General features: G+C 46.5%; 1 protein-coding gene across 1 annotated transcript in view; it reads right to left on the bottom strand.

Annotated features, from left to right (window-relative positions):
* Positions 1-18,182: 18,182 nt before the first annotated feature.
* Positions 18,183-20,753, bottom strand: part of LOC147096270 (butyrophilin subfamily 3 member A3-like) — a 50,312-nt gene continuing 47,741 nt past the window's right edge. Inside the window, exon 12 of the mRNA XM_085975127.1 lies at positions 18,183-19,913. Coding sequence (XP_085831253.1) covers positions 19,399-19,913 — 515 coding nt within the window. The 3' untranslated portion in view covers positions 18,183-19,398. The remainder of the gene's footprint in view (positions 19,914-20,753) is intronic.

Raw genomic sequence — 20,753 nt, 5'->3', positions numbered from 1 at the left:
TTGAAGGAATATGGCCTTCGAGTTAATCGCAAGAAGTGTGAGTTTTTCCAAAAACGGATCTCGTACTGCGGTCATGTCATTGACCGAGAGGGGCTGCACAAGTCACCTGACAAGATAGAAGCTGTCGTGAAGGCCCCCGCTCCAGAAAACGTATCACAGTTAAGATCATTCTTGGGGTTGATTAATCATTATCACAAGTTTCTGCCAAATCTATCCACGGTGCTGCATCCGCTGAATGCTCTGTTGCGGAAAGAAATACCATGGAAGTGGAGTGAGGAATGTAAAAAGGCTTTTCACAGAAGCAAGGAGTTGATTACCTCTGAAGAAGTGTTGGCTCATTTCAACCCAACGTTACCCCTTCGTCTAGCTTGTGATGCTTCCCCTTATGGAATTGGAGCAATACTTTCACACAAGTTACCAAATGGCTCGGAAAGGCCAGTGGCATTCGCGTCCCGATCATTGACCTCTGCGGAGCGAAATTATGCTCAAATAGATAGGGAGGCCCTCAGCCTTGTGTGGGGCGTGAAGAAATTCAATCATTACCTGCAAGGTAAGAAGTTCACATTACTGACAGACCACCAGCCGTTGGTGTCCATATTCAACTCAAACAAGGCCGTTTCCACCATGACAGCACAAAGGTTACAAAGGTGGTCCGTGTTACTTGGGGCACACCAATATGACATCGAATACAAAAGGTCCAAACAGCATGGAAATGCTGATGGGTTATTGCGCTTGCCATTGCCGATAGTAGAAGAAGCGACTACATTGGACCCGGTAGAGATGTTCCACTCATCCATAGTGGAGTGTCTACCAATAACAAATTCGATGATCAAAAACGAAACAAGAAATGACCCGACTCTTTCACGAGTCTATGATTTAATGGTGGAGGGATGGCCAGCACAGGGCGAACCAACACTGCAAGCATTTTCACAGAGGAAAGAACAGCTGTCAGTGTGTAGAGGAACCCTGATGTGTGGATCTAGAGTGGTGATTCCACCCAAACTTCAAAAGAGGTGTTAAAGGAGCTGCACGAGGGACATCTGGGTGGAGTGAAGATGAAGAACCTAGCAAGAGCGTTTGTATGGTGGCCAGGCATCGATGTAGACATCGAAGAAATCACTAAGAACTGCCTAGGATATCAGAAGGTTCAGAACGCGCCACCACAGGCTCCGCTGCATCCATGGGAGTGGCCCTCATCTCCTTGGCAAAGGGTACACATCGACGTTGCTGGTCCATTTATGGACTCAATGTTCCTAATAGCGGTGGATGCACACTCCAAGTGGCCGGAGGTAATAAAGATGACCACCACCACCACGGAAAAAACCATCACAGTGTTAAGGACTATGTTTGCTAGGAATGGCCTGCCGGAACAGATCTGTTCTGATAATGGACCGCAATTTGTGTCCGAAGAATTCAAGAAATTCTTAAAGAGCAATGGGGTTAAGCACTACACGTCAGCCCCATACCATCCCGCCTCCAATGGATTGGCTGAAAGGTTTGTCCAGACCTTCAAGAAGGCCATCAAGGCCATGGGTAATGAAGACATTAATTTACAACATAAGGTGGATAGCTTCTTGTTGGCGTACAGGAATGCAACACATGCGGTCACAAATCAAACTCCCGCCATGATGTTTTTTAATAGACGACTAAGATGCCGGCTGGGTTTGCTCAAGCCAAACGTCAGAAGGGACGTAGAGAACCGGCAATTCCAGGGCATGAATGAAAGGGCCACTAGATCTTTTCAGATAGGTCAACAAGTTTTGGCCCGGGACTACCGTACCGAGAAATGGCAGCCTGGAACTATTGGAAAAAGGCTAGGGCCGTTGATGTATACGGTGGATCTTGGGGACAGTATAATAAGGCGCCATGTTGACCAGATCATAGGGTCAGCCACAAATGGCCAACCTACTTCACCACCTTACCCGGTTACTGTTGAAACCGAGATACCCAGAACACCTACCTCCGATCTGGTAATACTGGAATCAGAGGAACCTGACACTGTCCTTCAAGCCGAATCGACTTTGTCAGAAGCACCTACTACCCCGCCAGGAATGACGACACCACTGAGGCGTTATCCGGACAGAGTCCGGAAACCTCCAGAGAGACTGAATCTGTGAACTGTCTTGCATAAAGTTGTATATATGTTATAATGTATGTTTAATGGGGAATCAGTATGTTGTAAGCTAAAAAGGGAGGATTGTAGTGTATGTAACCGTCTACCTTTAAGAGAACTATTGTATGTAACCGTCCACCTTTAAGAGAACTATTTTAGGTGTGGCACTACTTGTTTGGCTTCTGTATACGGTAATACCGACGGTGACCACACCGGTATATAAGTGCTGTGGCATGACTTATTGGGCAGATTCGTCCTGACCTTCGAATAGTAAAGTCCTGTTGTATGTTACTCCTGAAGTCTGTGTCGTAATTAACTGCACAACCCACAGACTTTACATCGATGACCTTTCATCAGGACATAACCCTCTATTCCTTTCTCCCTCGTGCTTATCTAGCTTCCCCTTAAATGCATCTATACTATTCGCCTAAACCACTCCCTGTGGTAGCGAGTTCCACATTCTCACCCCTCTCTGGGTAGAGAAGTTTCTCCTGAATTCCCTATTGGATTTATTAGTGACTCTCTTATATTGATGGCCCCTAGTTCTGGTCTCGCCCACAAGTGGAAACATCTTTTCTACATCTACCCGATCGAACCCTTTCATAATCCTAAAGACCTGAGTCAGGTCACCTCTCGGCCTTCTCTTTTCCAGAGTGGAATAGTTCGTGCTGCGAGCCTTTGAGGGAGCAGCAAGTACCAAATGTGATCAGATTATTTACTTTAAGAGTGTAAAACAAGAGAGGTTTTACCGAGAGAGTGACAAAATGATCAGTGTGTACGTGTTAGGGTGTGGCATTCTGACACACTCTCTCTCTCGAGCAGAGCACAGACCCCGAACTCCCCGAGGTAACAAAACACAGGTTCATAGGAAACTGGATCAACCCAGGAATCAAGTCTCCCAGCTTCCATTAAAGAACTGTTTTAATAAACTCGCCGATCCCCTGTAGTATTGATCACGGGGAGTCGAGACCCAGGTATAAGAACATAAGAAATAGGAGCAGGAGTCGGCCATACAGCCCCTAGAGCCTGCTCCGCCATTCAATAAGATCATGGCTGATCTTCTACTTCATCTCCACTTTCCTGCACTATCCCCGTATCCCTTGATTCCCTTGATATTCAAAAATCTATCGATCTCTGTCTTGAATATACTCAACGACTGAGCCTCCACAGCCCTCTAGGGTAGAGAATTCCAAAGATTCACCACCCTCTGAGTGAAGAAATTACTCCTCATCTCAGTCCTAAATGGCCGACCCCTTATTCTGAGACTGTGACCCCTGGTTCTAGACTCCCCAGCCAGGGGAAACATCCTCCCTGCATCTACCCTGTCAAGCCCTATCAGAATTTTGTATGTTCCAATGAGATCACCTCTCATTCTTCTAAACTTTAGAGAATATAGGCCTAGTCTACTCAATCTCTCCTCATAGGACAAACTCCCATCCCAGGAACCAGTCTGGTGAACCTTCGTTGCACTCCCTCTATGGCAAGTATATCCTTCCTTAGGTAAGGAGACCAGAACTGTACACAATACTCCAGGTGTGGTCTTACTAGAGCCCTATATAACTGCAGTAAGACGTCTTTACTCTTATACTCCAATACACTTGTAATAAAGGCCAACATACCATTTGCTTTCCTAATTTCTTGCTGTACTTGCATGTTAATTTTCAGTGATTCGTGTACAAGGACACCCAGGTCCCAATGAACACCAACATTTCACAATCCCTCACCATTTATAAAATACTCTACTTTGCTATTTTCCTACCAAAGTGGATAACTTCACATTTGTCCACGTTATATTCCATTTGCCATGTTCCTGCCCACTCACTTAGCCTGTCTATATCCCCTTGAAGCCTCCTTGCATCCTCCTCACAAATTACATTCCCACCCAGCTTTGTATCAGCAGCAAACTTGGATATATTACATTTGGTCCCCTCAATCAGTGATGTAGATTGTGAATAGCTGAGGCCCAAGCACTGATCATTGTGGTACCCCACTAGTTGTAGCCTGCCAACCCGAAAATGACCCGTTTATTCCTACACTCTGTTTTCTGTCCGTTAACCAATCCTCAATCCATGCTAGTATATTACCCCCAATCCCATGAGACCCAATTTTGTTTAATAACCTCGTGTGCACCACCTTATCAAATGTCTTCTGAAAATCAGAATAAGGAGTCGCCCATTTAAGACGGAGATGAGGAATTTCTTCTCTCAGAGGGTCGTGAATCTTTGGAATTCTCTGCCCCAGAGATCTGTGGAGGCGGAGTCACTGAATATATTCAAGGCCGAGATTGATCGACATTTGAACTATAAGGGAGTCATGGGGTATGGGGAGAGAGTTAGGACACGGGCAGCATTTTCTTGGAGGAGCTGGAGTTTATGGAGGGTGGAAGATGGGAGGGCGGCCAGGAGAGCAGGGCCTTCTGCTGATCTGTGTTCAAGGGGTTTGAACCCTCCGCACTCCCTGGCATGAGGTAGATACAAAAGTAACATTGCTCAGCTTGCTAGGGATGGGCAATAAATGCTGGCCTTGCCAGCAACGCCCACATCCCATAAACGAGTATAAAAAAAAAAGTATCTATACTATTCACCTCAACCACTCAATTCAATTCAATTCAATTCAAATCGCTTTATTGGCATGACAAGCTACATCTTATGTTGCCAAAGCATTGGAAAACATTCATGTTTGTTCACAAAAATACAGATCTATCCATACAGTGTATAAACAGATATATCCCTGAGTGTATAAATATACTTTCATATAATTTATATATACTCTTATCTTATCTTTAGTGGTTGTCCCTCTGTTTATGGCAAGCTGTAACATAGTGTGCCGCCAGTGTTATGCAACTTCTCTCTTCCCCTAGTAGGTATGGGAGTTTTTGGTCGTCATTCAATTTTCTGAATTCCGGGCATATTTTTGTAAATTTTGGGTAGAAATTCTCCCTTATGCCCTGATATTTTCTACAAGCTGTGAGGAAGTGCATCTCTGTCTCCACCATTCCCTGACTGCAGTGAGAGCATATCCTGTCCTCCCTTGGTAGCCGGGTCTGCCTGTGTCTACCTTTTTCGATCGCCAGGCTATGTTCACTAAGTCTGTACATTGTCAGGATTTTTCTCAGTTTGCTGTCCTTTACCATGGTCAGGTAATCAGCTATGTTGTATTGTCTGTTTAGGGTCAAGTAGCAATTGAGTTTGCTTTGGGTTTTTGTTGTTTCTGCCCAATATGTCAGAAATTTTTCCTTTTGCTTAGCGACGATTGTGTTGGGTCGAATTCTTTGTGTTACGCTGTCACTGCCCTGTGGCTGGTTATTGTTAGTAGTGTTAGTAGTTACTTCACTGAGTCCCCGGACTAGTTGACTGAGGGTATTCTTCTTTATGGTCAGCTCTTGGCATTTCAGGGCGTCGTAGTGATAGCATTGGGGGTTGCTCATTTGTAGGTGATTCCAAAATTTGGTGGCTCTTTTTTGGATAGTGATTATTAATGGATATTGGCCTAGTTCCGCCCTGCATGCATTGTTTACTGTTTTCCTTTGAGTCCGGAGGATACTTTTACAGAATTCTGCATGTAGGATCTCAATTGGGTGTTTGTCCCATTTTGCAAATTCTTGTTGTGTTAGCGGTCCCCATACCTCACTGCCATAGAGTGCAATTGGTTCAATTACTGATTTGAAAATTTTTAGCCAAATGCTAATTGGGATTTCTATTTGGATTGATTTTTTAATGGCATAGAAAGCCCTTCTTGCTTTCTCTTTCAGTTCATTCACAGCCAGTTTGAAGTTTCCCGTAGAACTGATTTTTAAGCCCAAGTATGTGTAGTTAGTGGTTTGTTCAATTTTGGTTGTTCCTATAGTGAAACTTATTTTGGGTCCCTGAGGTCTGGATCTTTGCTGGAACACAACGACTTTGGTTTTTTGGGGATTTATTGTCAGGGCCCAAGTCTGGCAGTACGACTCCAGCAGATCCAGGTTCTGCTGTAGACCCTCCTTAGTTGGTGACAGCAGAACCAGGTCGTCTGCATAGAGGAGGAATTTAACCTTGGATTCATATAGGGTGAGGCCGGGTGCTGTAGATTGTTCAAGTAGTTTTGCCAATTCATTTATGTAAATATTAAAGAGTGTCGGTGAGATTGGCGAGCCCTGCGTCACCCCCCGCCCCTGTGGGAAGTATTTTGTTCGTTTGTCTCCAATTTTAACTGCACATTTGTTGTTTGTATACATTGATTTAATTACATCATATGTTTTTCCCCCTACCCCGCTTTCGATAAGTTTCAGGAATAAACCGTCATGCCAGATGGAGTCGAAAGCCTTCTGGAAATCTATAAAGCATGCGTAGATTTTGCTTTTGTTATGGTGAACGTGTTTGTCAATTAGGGTCTGTAGGGTGAAGATATGATCTGATCCCTGTGGTAGTGCGTTCCATATTCTCACCACTCTCTGGGTAAAGAAGTTTCTCCGGAATTCCCTATTGGATTTACTAGTGACTATCTTATATTGATGGCCCCTAGTTCTGGACTCCCCCACAAGTGGAAACATCTTCTCTACATCTACCCGATCGAACCCCTTTCATAATCTTAAAGATCTCAATCAGGTCACCACTCAGCCTTCTCTTTTCTAGAGAAAAGCCCCAAGCCTGGGTATTACTCCACTCCAAACCGTGACTCCAGACTTAGGCTGTGTTCACCCTACAACTACAGCAGAAAGGAAAGACAGACTTGCATTGCTATAGCACCTTTCACCACCTCAGGACGCCCCAAAGCGTTTCACAGACAATGAAGTACTTTTGAAGTGTAGTCACTGTTGTAATGTAGGGAAATGATTAGAGAATCTGTTTTTCAGTGATGTTGTTTGTGGGATAAATATTAGCCCCAGGACACTGGGGAGAACCCCCCTTTGCTTCAAAATAATGGCCGCGAGATCATTTATGTCCACCCGAGAGGGCAGACGGGGCTTCGGATTAACGTTTCATCTGAAAGACGGCCCCCTCCGACAGTGCAGCACTCCCTCAGTACCGTGTGTTTTGATTTCTTTTTGGGTTCAATAAAGACTCATTTCTGAAAGAGAATGTTGTTTAATCTAAAGTCTTGTTCAAGACTTTCTACAGCTTTTTACAGAACACACTACGCTGTGATGCATCTAGAATGAAACTGAAAGTAAAACTCCTCTGGACTGCTTGTCTCTCACATGACCTCTGCTGGTCAGGCACAAGTAATCAAAAACACAGACAAATATGCTGTAAGGCATAAGTAATCAAACACAGACAAATATCATCACTTCTCCCTTTCTTAAAACAAAAGTATTTTACTTTTAACTAACAACATTTAATGAACTTACATTATCATTATCATGATCAAGGTTTTTTACCCTTGTTTTGTTTGTTCACATGAAATATGTCAATACACTAGAACTTGAAGAAAGAATAAGATAACATTACTTCCTTCTTTAACAATAGTCCTTAAATTTGCTCAATGAGTCTCTCAGGAGGCTTCACGTGTCTTGAGGATTTTCTGATTGATTGTCCTTGAATCTGAGTTGTTGCCTCAGATGATTGGTTCTCAGCTGTGTGATCAGGTTGTTCAACAGTATCAGTCTCTTGACCTGCTGTGGCTGGTCCCATGAGAAGATCTCGACGATTTCTTCTCAGAACAGCACCCTCATCTGTCTGAATGGTGTATGATCTTGGTTGAACTTCACTCAGGACAGTTCCCTTCTGAGTCCATGTGTTTGTTTTGTCTTTCAACCTTACTTGGTCACCAGTGTGGAGTTCAGGTAGGTTTTGTGTTCCTCTGTCATAGTAGTACTTTTGCTTTTCTTTCTGTTGCTCTTTGAACTTCCTCACTTTCTCCCCCTCTTTTGTTTTCAGGAGGTTCTCCGGGATGGGTAGGTTTGACCTTAGCCGACGTCCCATCAGGAGTTGGGCTGGTGACATACCACACTCGAGCGGCATTGTGCGGTATACAAGCATGCTTTGGTAGAAGTCAGTTCCACTGTCTTTTGCCTTGTACATCAGTCTTTTCACTGTCTGGACCGATTTTTCCACTAGTCCATTGGACTGTGGATAGTGAGGACTTGACGTTGTGTGGACAAAGTCCCACTCTTTGGCAAAGTGTTGGAAATTTGCATTGTTAAACTGGGGTCCATTGTCTGTGAAGACCTCGCTTGCCACGCCATGTCTGGAGAATATGGCTTTCATACTTCTTATCACAGCTTCTGCAGTGGTGGTGTACAGCCTACAAACATCTGGATACAGGGAGTAATAGTCTGTGACGACAAGATAGTCCTTCCCTTGACATACGAATAGGTCAGCGCCTACCTTCTGGTAAGGTCTGTCTGGTGCTGGGTGTGGCTTTAGTGGTTCTACTGGATTGCTTGCTCGATATTTCAGGCATATTGTGCAGTTTGACACCTCATTTGTCACATCTTGGTTGATTCGTGGCCAGTACATCACCTCTCGTGCTCTTTTCTTACACTTTTCGATTCCCAGATGTCCTCCATGGATCTTTTTTAGCATCTCTCTTCTCAGACTCTTTGGGATAACTATTTTACTTCCTTTGTAGATGATGTCTTCGACCACTGATAGTTCCGCCCTGCAGTTCCAGTACTCTGCTATATCAGGTGAGCAGTCTTGCTTCATGTTGGGCCATCCATCCAAGATGCTTTTTCTCAGTCGTCTCATTGTTTCATCTTTGTTTGTCTCAGTCTTTATGAGCTCCATTTTTGCATCTGCTATGGGCAGTGCAGTTGTGATCATGTCCACGTAGGCGTTCACTTTTTCATCCATTGTGGTGTTTGCGGGCTCACTTGGGTCAACAGCTCTGGACAACGTGTCTGCTGTATACATCAGCTTACCCGGTGTGTACGCAACATTCAGTTCATCATAGACTGTCTCTCTTTCACTTTCCACAACGAGGACTCTCTTTACCAGGTTCAGTCTCTCACAGGCTTTTAAACCTAGTATGGCTTGCACATCCTTTGGCACCACGATTAATGCTAGCGTGTGCTCTCTGTCCTTGTGTGTTACTTTGACAATGCATTTTCCTTTCACTGGTATATCAGTACCTGAGTATCCGGTCACTTTCACTTGTATTCCATGTAACTTTGGTCTGGGTCTAATTCTCTTAAAATCGGTCTCTGATATCACATTAACTTGTGCTCCAGTATCCAATTTAAATGGAATGTGTATGTCGTTCACTTTTAGTGTCAACATCCAGTCTCTTTCTTTTTTGTTTTCAGACACAACATCTACATTGAATTCCTCTATCTCGCTTTCATCTACTGTATGGACCTTGCTTTGTTGCGCTTGGTTCTTACAGCAACGGGCATAATGATTGTTTTTGTTGCATCTATTGCATGTTTTACCATATGCTGGACACTTTCTTGGTGGATGCTGTGTACCGCATCGACTACATGACTTCCGATTGTCTCTTTCATTTTCGTTTGCTGGCCACGTCTCTTTTTTCACATTGGCGCTCTCTTTGTTAAACGGTTTGTATCCGTTCTTTCTCACTGCATCCACGTTGCAGCTACTGTCACTGAACAGCTCCTTTGCCTGCAACTTCACAGTCTCTGTAACCCTACACAGTGCTATGGCTTTTCCCAGGTCTAGATCTTGCTCTCTTAGCAGTCTCTCCCTTAGACTATTATCTCGAATACCACACACCAGTCTGTCTTTTATCAGCGAGTCTGTGAGTCCCCCAAATTCACACGATTTGCTCCGGTTTCTCAGTTCAGTCACATACTGATCAATAGTCTCGCCGATTTTCTGTACACGTGAAAAATTTGTGCCTCTCAAAAGTCACGTTGCGTTTAGGTATGCAGTAGGCCTCAAACTGTTCCATTATTTTATCTAGCTTCATTTTGTCTCCATCAACAGCAAATATGAAATTATTATATACCTCCAGCGCTGCATCACCCATGACATGTAAGAACACGGACGATTTTTGTTTATCACTTTTCTCGTCAGCTCCGATTGCCGCTAAATACAACTCTAAACGTTGTTTGAACCTTCTCCAATTTTCAGCCACATTACCTGTTAATTGAAGCGTCGCCGGTGGGAGTAAACCTTCCATTTTTTCACTTCGTTAGCTATTCTCTAATGGTAAGCAACGATGTTCTCTTCTGGCTTGCTAATATGTGGAGAGCTGATTTCGCTTACTTGCCACAACTGCTTTCACTGTCCCATCAAGTTGCTAACTTCAGATTTTTTCTCTTTCAGCCACTTCTGACATCATGTTTTGATTTCTTTTTGGGTTCAATAAAGACTCATTTCTGAAAGAGAATGTTGTTTAATCTAAAGTCTTGTTCAAGACTTTCTACAGCTTTTTACAGAACACACTACGCTGTGATGCATCTAGAATGAAACTGAAAGTAAAACTCCTCTGGACTGCTTGTCTCTCACATGACCTCTGCTGGTCAGGCACAAGTAATCAAAAACACAGACAAATATGCTGTAAAGCATAAGTAATCAAACACAGGCAAATATCATCACTATTTGCTGATGTCATTACACCGCGCTGGGAGTGTCAGCCTGGATTTGGGTGTTCTGGAGTGGAGCTCGAACCCACGACCCGATTCTCAGACGAGAGTGCTCCCAACTGAGCCACGGCTGATCCCTCAATGTAAGAAACGCAGCAGCTAATTTGCACACAGGAGCAGAGAGAGAGGTAGAGAGGTTCAGGGAGGGAATTCCAGGGTTCAGGGCCCAGGCAGTCGAAGGCACGGCCAGCAATGGTGGAGCGATGAAAATCAGGGATATGCAAGAGGCCAGGATCGGAGGAGCACAGAGATCTGGGAGGGTGGTGGGGCTGGAGGAGGTTACAGAGGTAGGGAGGGGCGATGTCACGGGGTGGGGGAGATTTGAAAACAAGGGTGAGAATTTCAAATTGAGGCTTTGCCTGACCGGGTGCCCACGTCTTCTTCTCTTCCTCTTAGGCAGCCCCTTGGAACCGAGGATGACTTGCTTCCACATTAAAAATGAGCTCGCAGGTGACTGATGAGTCCAATGCGGGACCTACAGTCTCTGTCACAGCTGGGGCAGACGGTGGTTGAAGGGGCGGGTGGGTGGGGTGCTTGGGTTGACGTGCGCTCCTTGTGCTGCCTGCGCTTGGCTTCCGCTTGCTCCAGGCAAAGAGACTCGAGGTGTTCGGCGCCTTCCCGGATGCTTCTCCTCCACTTTGTGCGGTCAGCGAACACACAGGGGTGACGGGTTAGTGAGTTAGGACACGGGCAGCATTTTCTTGGAGGAGCTGGAGTTTATGGAGGGTGAAAGATGGGAGGTCGGCCAGGAGAGCAGGGCCTTCTGCTGATCTGTGTTCAAGGGGTTTGAACCCTCCGCACTCCCTGGCATGAGGTAGCCAGTGATCAGCAGATACAAAAGTAACATTGCTCAGCTTGCCTGTAACCTTGAGAAAATGTCGAGGGCGCTCAAGGTGACAATGTATCCACTTGGAAATTGACACGCCCGTCACGTTTCAGCCAGTGCAAGGTTCGCTGGCCGGGGTCGGGGGAGCTTCCCAACTCGTCGTGGGTCAGGCAGCAGTGACCTGGGGGGCAGATCCGCACCGGAATATTGTGGGAATAAAACTGGATTAAAGATACATTCAACTGTGTGGAGCAAGACCCAGAAAGGTGGCACCGACCCACCCAGATTCCGTGCAAACCCCTGGTCGGATGGTTTCGGGATTTCAATACCTTTAAAACAATGTTCGAAACTTACCGATTGCTTATTCGGCGAGACTAAGACATGATCTTTACCACTCCGCTTTTTTTTCCGCCCTCCCTAGGTTCAGGCCTTTACCGGAAGACTGGAACCGTCGAATTTTACTCCAATCGAGTTTCACTTTCCAGTCCCTTAAAGGCCAGACTGCTGTGGCTTTCCTCCTCCTCCCAGCAGATGGTGCTACTTTAAAGGTGTGGAGATGCCGGTGTTGGACTGGGGTGGACAAATGTAAGAAGTCACACAACACCATGTTATAGTCCAACAGTTTTATTTGAAATCACAAGCTTTCGGAGCGCTGCTCCTTCATCAGGTGAAGTGGAGAGATGCATATAGACACAGATTATATAGTCAGAGAATAATGCCAGATGTTTACAGGTAATCTTTCTAACTGCCATTTATCACACCTCGGCAGAGAGATAATCACAGCAATCAAAGGTGTGAATGGTGTCCAAACAGGTCAGTCAGGAAAACATTACATCAAAGAACAATGAGGTGGGGTCACAAGAGGTAAAATGTTGCAGATGCTGGGGTCTGTATGAAAAACAAAAATCAGACAAAAAACATTTTCTTTGCTGGGAATCACAGCAGGTCCGGCCGCATCTATGTAGAGAGAACAAGCCAACGATGACTTGAGTCTGGATGACCCTACGTCAGGTGGGGTTACATGTAGCGTGACATGAACCCAAGATCTCGGTTGAGGCTGTCCTCATGAGTGCGGAACTTGGCTATCAGTTTCTGCTCTACGATTTTGCGTTGTCGTGTGTCTCGAAGGCCGCCTTGGAGAATGCTTACCCGAAGATCGGAGGCTGAATGTCCTTGACTGCTGAAGTGTTCCCCGACTGGGAGGGAACACTCCTGCCTGGCGATTGTTACGCGGTGTCCGTTCATCTGTTGTCGCAGTGTCTGCATGGTCTCGCAGATGTACCATGCTCCGGGGCATCCTTTCCTGCAACGTATGAGGTAGACAACGTTGGCCGAGTCACATGAGTATGTACCATGTACCTGGTGGGTGGTGTCCTCACGTGTGATGATGGTATCTGTGTTGATGATCTGGCATGTCTTGCAGAGTTTACCGTGGCAGGGTTGTGTGGTGTCGTGGTCGCTGTTCTCCTGAAAGCTGGGTAATTTTCTGCGAACGATAGTCTGTTTGATGTTAGGCGGCTGTTTGAAGGCGAGTAGTGGAGGCGTGGGATGGCCTTAGTGAGGTGTTCATCGTCATCGATGACATGTTGAAGGCTGCGAAGAACATGGCGTAGTTTCTCCGCTCTGGGGAAGTACTGGACGACGAAGGGTACTCTGTTGGTTGTGTCCCGTGTTTGTCTTCTGAGGAGGTCTATGCGATTTTTTGCTGTGGCCCATCGGAACTGTCGATCGACGTGTCGAGCGTCATTTCCCGTTCTTACGATGGCGTCTTTCAGCGTCTGTCAGTGTCCATCGCGTTCCTCCTAGTCTGAGCAGATCCTGTGTATTCGCAGGGCTTGTCCATAGGGGATGGCTTCTTTAACGTGGTTAGGGTGGAAGCTGGAGATGTGGAGCATCCTGAGGTTGTCCGTGGGCTTGCGGTAGAGTGAAGTGCTGAGGTGTCCGTCTTTGATGGAGATTCGTGTGTCCAAGAATGAAACCGATTCTGAGTAGTCCACGGTGAGTTTGATGGTGGGATGGAACTTGTTGATGTTATCGTGTAGTCTTTTCAGTGATTCTTCGCCGTGGGTCCATAGGAAGAAAATGTCGTCGATGTATCTGGTGTATAGCATTGGTTGGAGGTTCTGTGCAGCGAAGAAGTCTTGCTCGAACTTGTGCATGAAGATGTTGGCGTATTGGGGTGCGAATTTGGTCCCCATGGCTGTTCCGTGTGTTTGGGTAAAGAACTGGTTGTCGAAGGTACTTAAGGAAGTGGCCCTAGAAATAGTAGATGCATTGCTGGTCATCTTCCAGAACTCGATAGACTCTGGAACAGTACCCATGGATTGGAGGGTAGCTAATGTTACCCCACTATTCAAAAAAGGTGGTAGAGAAAAAGCGGGGAATTATAGACTGGTAAGCCTGACATCGGTAGTGGGGAAAATGCTAGAGTCTATTATAAAAGATGTAATAGCAGAGCACTTGGAAAGCAGTGACAGGATCGGACAAAGTCAACATGGATTTACAAAAGGTAAATCATGCTTGACTAATCTACTGGAATTTTTTGAGGATGTAACCGGTAAAATAGATAAGGGAGAATAGATAAGGGAGATGTGGTGTATTTGGACTTTCAGAAGGCTTCCGATAAGGTCCCACATAAGAGATTAGCGTGCAAAATTAAGGCACATGGGATTGGGGGCAAGGTATTGACTTGGATAGAGAACTGGTTGGCGGACAGAAAGCAAAGAGTTGGAATAAACGGGTCGTTTTCCGAGTGGCAGGCAATGACTAGTGGGGTACCGCAAGGATCGGTCCTAGGACCCCAGCTGTTCACAATATATATTAATGATCTGGACGAGGGAGTTGGATGTGATATCTCCAAATTTGCAGACGACACAAAGCTGGGTGGGAGGGTAAGCTGTGAGGAGGATGTCGTGAAACTCCAGTACGATTTGGACAGGTTGGATGATTGGGCAGAAACATGGCAAATGCACTATAATGTGGATAAATGTGAGGTTATCCACTTTGGTGGCAAAAACAGGAAGGCAGATTATTATTTGAATGGCAATAGATTGGGAGAATGGGAAGTGCAAAGAGACCTGGGTGTTCTTGTGCACCAGTCGCTGAAGGTAAGCATGCAGGTGCAGCAGGCAGTTAAGAAGGCAAATGGTATGTTGGCCTTCGTAGCAAGAGGGTTCGAGTACAGGAACAAGGATGTCTTGCTACAGTTGTACAGGGCCTTGGTGAGACCGCACCTTGAGTATTGTGTGTAGTTTTGGTTGCCTTATCTGAGGAAGGACGTTCTTGCCATGGAAGGAGTGCAGCGAAGATTCACCAGGCTGATACCTGGGATGGCAGGAGTGACGTATGAGGAGAGATTGTGTCGATTGGGCTTATACTCACTGGAGTTTAGAAGATTGAGAGGGGATCTCATCGAAACCTATAAAATTCTGTCAGGCCTGGACAGACTAGATGCAGGAAGGATGTTTATGATGGCCGGGGAGTCCAGAACCAGGGGTCATAGTCTAAGGATAAGGGGTAAGCCATTTAGGACTGAAATGAGGAGGAATTTCTTCACCCAGAGAGTGGTGAACCTGTGGAATTCTCTGCCACGGAGGGCGGTGGAGGCCAGTTCATTAAATATATTCAAGAAAGAGTTGGATATATTTCTTAAAGCTAAAGGGATCAAGGGATATGGGGAGAAGGCAGGGACAGGGTACTGAATTTGGATGATCAGCCATGATCTCATTGAATGGCGGAGCAGGCTCGAAGGGCCGAATGGCCTACTCCTGCTCCTATCTTCTATGTTTCTATGGATGAGTTGTAGGATGGCGTCTGGAGATTGGCTGTTGTTGGTGTTGAGTACTGAGGCTGTCGCAGCGATCAGAGCACTGCCAGGGGCTAATACACTACAGAGGAGCAGCCTGGAGTAAATGGCTGGCTGATGTTCTTCCCTCCTTCCCCTCTCCCTCCCTCCTTCCCTTCCCCTCTCCCTCCCTCCCTCCATCCTTCCTTCCCTCCCTTTCCCTCTCCTCCCTCCCTCCCCATGGCGAGACTGTTCTGCCTTGGCAGCGTGACCCTTCACCCCTCGCGGTTTGAGGGGGCCTGGGGGGACCCTCGGTATCTGATCCAAGTGTCTTGCTGCCCACAGATCCAGACGCTGGCGGCCGCCCTTCAGGAGCTCTTGGACAACGCAGAGACGAAGAGACTAAACTCCTACTCGGCCAAACTCAACAGCCAGCTGGAGAAGCTGGAGAAGGTACAGGACATTCATCCTCGGGCTGTGGGCGTTGCTGGCAAGGCCAGTGTTTATTGCCCGTCCTCTAGTCGCCCTCAAGGAGGTGGTGGTGAGCCGCCTTCTTGAACCGCTGCAGTCCGTGAGGTGAGGGTACTCCCACAGTGCTGTTAGGGAGGGAGTTCCAGGATTTTGACCCAATGACGAGGGCGGTTAAGAATCAACCACGTTGAGGTGTGGGACTGGAGTCACATATAGGCCTAGACTGAGTAAGGATGGCAGGTTTCCTTCCCTAACGGACCTTAGTTGGGGTTTTATGACAATCCGACAGCTTCATGGTCACTTTTACTGACACCAGCTTTTTATTTCCAGATTTTCTTTTAACTGAATTCACATTCTCAACCTGTCCTGATAGATTTTGAACTCACGTTCTCTGGATTGCTAGTCCAGCACCATAATCACTACACTATCGTACCCCCGAAACTACTTGTAAGTGTCAGCTAGGGGCTAATGGATGATTCTGCGCAAATGATGCAGTAGGGCGCTGAGTGACAGGTCATAGAATCATAGAAAGTTACAGCACGGAAGGAGGCCATTTCGGCCCATTGTGTCCGCAACGGCCAGCAAAGAGCTATCCAGCCTAATCCCACTTCCCAGCACTTGGTCCGTAGCCCTGCAGGTTACAGTATCCCAAGTGCACATCCAAGTAATTTTTAAATGTGGTTAGGGTTTCTGCCTCTACCACCCTTTCAGGCAGTGAGTTCCAGACCCCCACAACCCTCTGGGTGAAGAAATTTCCCCTCAAAGCCCCTCTAAACTTTCCCCCAATTACGTTAAATCTGTGCCCCCTGGTTTTTGACCCCTCTGCTAAGGGAAATAGGTCCTCTGTATCCACTTTATCTATGCCCCTCATAATTTTATACACCTCAATAAGGTCTCCCCTCAGCCTCCTCTGTTCCAAGGAAAACAAACCCAGCCTATCCAGTCTTTCCTCATAGCTAAAATTCTCTACTCCCGGCAACATCCTTGTAAATCTCCTCTGTACCCTCTCGAGTGCAATCACATCTTTCCTGTAATGTGGTGACCAGAGCTGCACGCAGTACTCTAGCTGAGGCCTAACTAGTGTTTTATACAGTTGAAGCATAACCCTCCTGCTCTTGTATTCTGTGTCACGGCTAATAAAGGCAAGCATTCCGTATGCCTTCTTAACCACCTTATCCACCTTCAGGGATCTGTGGACATGCACTCCAAGGTCCCTTTTGTTAAATCTCAAGAGTTTATTAACCTTGCTTGTATGACAATTAAAAGAGTACGCAGGAGACAGAGTTCAGTTCACAGCCATTACTTCCAGAAGAATCTCTTCAACTTAATGCACTCTATTTCCCATAGTGCATTGCACATCACAACGACGGTAAGCTATGTGGGACAATTCACATCCAACATTCAAAATACACAACATCTTTGTTCCTCTACACTACTCAGTGTTCCACCATTTAATGTGTATTCCCTTTCCTTGTTAGCCCTCCCCAAATTCATTACCTCACACTTCTTCGGATTGAATTCCATTTGCCACTGTTCTGCCCACCTGACCAATTTATTGATATCTTCCTGCAGTCTACAGCTTCCTTCTTCAGTATCAACCACACAGCCGAATTTAGTATCACCTGCAAACTTCTTAATCATATCCCCTATATTCAAGTCTAGATCATTGATATATACCACAAAAAGCAAGGGACCTAGTACTGAGCCCAGCAGAACCCCACTGGAAACAGCCTTCCAGTCACAAAAACACCCATCAACCATTACCCTCTGCTTCCTGTCACCGAGCCAGTTTTGAATCCAACTTGACACTTTGCCTTGAATCCCATGGGCTTTTAACTTCGTGACCAGTCTGCCATGCGGAACCTTATCAAAAGCCTTGCTAAAGTCCATATACACTACATCAAACGCACTACCCTCATCTACACTCCTTGTTACCTCCTCAAAAAATTCAATCAAGTTTGTCAGACACGACATTCCCTTAACAAATCCGTGCTGACTATCCTTGATTAATCCGTGTCTTTCTAAATGAAGATTTATCCTGTCCTTCAGAATTTCCTCATAGCTAAGATTCTCTACACCCAGCAACATCCTTGTAAATCTCCTCTGTACCCTCTCTAGTGCAATCACATCTTTCCTGTAATGTGGTGACCAGAACTGCACGCAGTACTCTAGCTGAGGCCTAACTAGTGTTTTATACAGTTGAAGCATAACCCCCCCTGCTCTTGTATTCTATGTCACAGCTAATAAAGGCAAGCATTCCGTATGCCTTCTTAACCACCTTATCTACCTGGCCTGTTACCTTCAGGGATCTGTGGACATGCACTCCAAGGTCCCTTTGTTCCTCTACACTACCATTTAATGTATGGTGGAGCAGGGGTGGCAAAGTTAGGAGGAAAGAGACTTGTTTTTTTGGATGATAACTATTCGGTTATTAAGGTCACAAGAAATAATCCCATTTAAATAGGTTTAAATGGGCATGAAGCTTTAATTTTTTCTCTCTGTCACAGAAGGACCAGTTACATTAGTAATACAAACAGAAAATGCTGGAAACACTCAGCAGGTCAGGCAGCATCTGTAGAGAGAGAAACAGAGTTAATGTTTCAGATCGATGACCCTTCTGTCAGACGTTCTGACGAAGGGTCGTCGACCTGAAACGTCAACTCCCTTTCTCTCTCCACAGATGCTGCCCGAGTATTTCCAGCATTTTCTGTTTTTATTTCAGATTTCCAGCATCCGCAGTTTTTCGCTTTTTGTACCAGTTACATTAGTGTTGGGATAAGGATCACTCACCAAGGAGGCAGAGGGAGGGGTTGGTGGGGGGGCAGAGATGTGGGTATCAGCCGGGGGTCCCACCCTCACATTGAGGAGACCAAACGCAGATTAGGTGATCGCTTTGCGGAACACCTTCGTACAGGCTGCAAGCGTGACCCTGAGCTTCCGTTCGCTTGCCATTTTAATTCCACATCCCACTCTGGCCTCGGCCTTCTACATTGTTCATGTACATTTTTTTCACTTTGCATAATTAACTTGCTTCACCGCGCAAGTCCTGAACGGTAGCATAGTGGTTTTGTGACTGGGCTAGTAATCCAGAGGCCTGGACTAATGATTCGGAGACGCGAGTTCAAATCCCACCACGGCAGCTGGGGAATTTAAATTCAGTTAATTAAATAAATCAGGAATAAAAAGCTAGCATTAGTGATGGTAACCATGAAACTATCGGATTGTCGTAAAAACCCATCTGGTTCACGAATGTCCTTTAGGGAAGGAAATCTGCCGTCCTTACCCGGTCTGGCCTACATGTGACTCCAGACCCACAACAATGTGGTTGACTCTTAGCTGCCCTCTGAAATGGCCCAACAAGCCACTCAGTTGTATCAAACCGTGAGGAATTGCAGCGGTTCAAGGCGGCAGCTCACCACCAAAAAGGGTAATTAGGGATGGGCAATAAATGCCGGCCTTGCCAGCGACGCCCACATCCCGTGAATATCACCAAGGCTTCGAACCTTGAATTCCATTTAAAAGATGAACAACATTGTCCTTGCCACTTGCCAGGCTAATACTTGACCACTGTTTTTGCGAACGAGAATCGGTTTAGCAGCTTGTCCTGTTGCCCATCCTTATTGTCCACGGTCACTCGGGTCAGCCCCAGTTTGTGAACAATGGCTAGACGTGCCGAGTTAAAGGGGAGAGATTTTCATTATCTCCCGGGATCCCCAAGGGCTGAAGAATGGGTAGATTTTCTCGGTGAATGTCGCGGTGAAGGTGTAGATATGGGCCATGTCGTCAGCGTTGTAGAACTGAACCTTCCCCTCCTCCCAGTTCAGGTGAATGCCGATGATCTGGGCGGTCGCCCTCCCCTTGATTGGCCGGGGAGTCACGTCATTGACCTCGTAGTGATCGCCGCGCTTGCCGATAGTCCAGTAACCATTCCCCGGGCTCAGCTGGAACCATTTATTCCTGGGGATGGACTCCCTGATCACTCCCAGATCCCAGTCCGGCTTGCTGCCCACAAACACCTCCCAATACTGGCACCCGCTCCGATACCCTTCCGTCGCCATCACAAATAACTTGCAGTCGAACCGCTTCGAGTTGACAGGCATGTACTGCCAATCCCCGCTGAACGACACGACCAGCCGGTCCGCCGAGACCGCCAGATAGGGGTTGGCGGTCTCTGAGTCGAAGGTCACGGGAACTGGCAACACAGAGATCAGAGGTCAGACCTTGGACATGAACTTCGAGCATTGTACAGAAATCACCAAACACGAGCGAACAGGCACACAACATAATTAAATAGGCTAACGGAATCATAGAATGAGACGTGCAGAAGGAGGCCATTTGGCCCATCGTGCCTGTGCCGGCTCTTTGGTAGAGCTATCCAATTAATCCCACTCCCCTGCTCTTTCCCCATATGCTGGCCTTTCTCTTAAGGAAGTTGGAATACACAAGGGCAGAAGTTTGCTACAGTTGTATAAAGCTCTGGTCAGACCCCAGCTTTTTTTAAATATTCGTTTATGGGATGTGGGCGTCGCTGACAAGGCCAGCATTTATTGCCCATCCCTAATTGCCCTCGAGAAGGTGGTGGTGAGCCGCCTTCTTGAACCGCTGCATGTCGTGTGGTGAAGGTACTCCCACAGTGCTGTCAGGTAGGGAGTTCCAGGGTTTTGACCCAGTGACGATGAAGGATCGGCGATATATTTCTAAGTCAGGATGGCGGGGAACTTGCAGGTGGTGGTGTTCCCATGCGCCTGCTGCCCTTGTCCTTCTAGGTGGAAGAGGTTGTGGGTTTGGGAGGTGCTTTCAAAGCAGCCTTGGCGAGTTGCTGCAGTGCATCTTGTACATGGTACACACTGCAGCCACGGTACGCCGGTGGTGGAGGGAGTGAATGGTTAAGGTGGTGGATGGGGTGCCAATCAAGTGGGCTGCTTTATCCTGGATGGTGTCGAGCTTCTTGACTGTTGTTGGAGCTGCACTCGTCCAGGCAAGTGCAGAGTATTCCATCACACTCCTGACATGTGCCCTGTAGATGGTGGAA

The sequence above is a fragment of the Somniosus microcephalus genome, unplaced genomic scaffold (assembly GCF_052327205.1).
Source record: "Somniosus microcephalus isolate GS21.2 unplaced genomic scaffold, FLI_Smic_1.0 unresolved_chr1, whole genome shotgun sequence".
In the NCBI taxonomy this organism is placed as follows: Eukaryota; Metazoa; Chordata; class Chondrichthyes; order Squaliformes; family Somniosidae; genus Somniosus; species Somniosus microcephalus.
This window is presented reverse-complemented; position numbering and strand designations above follow the sequence as displayed.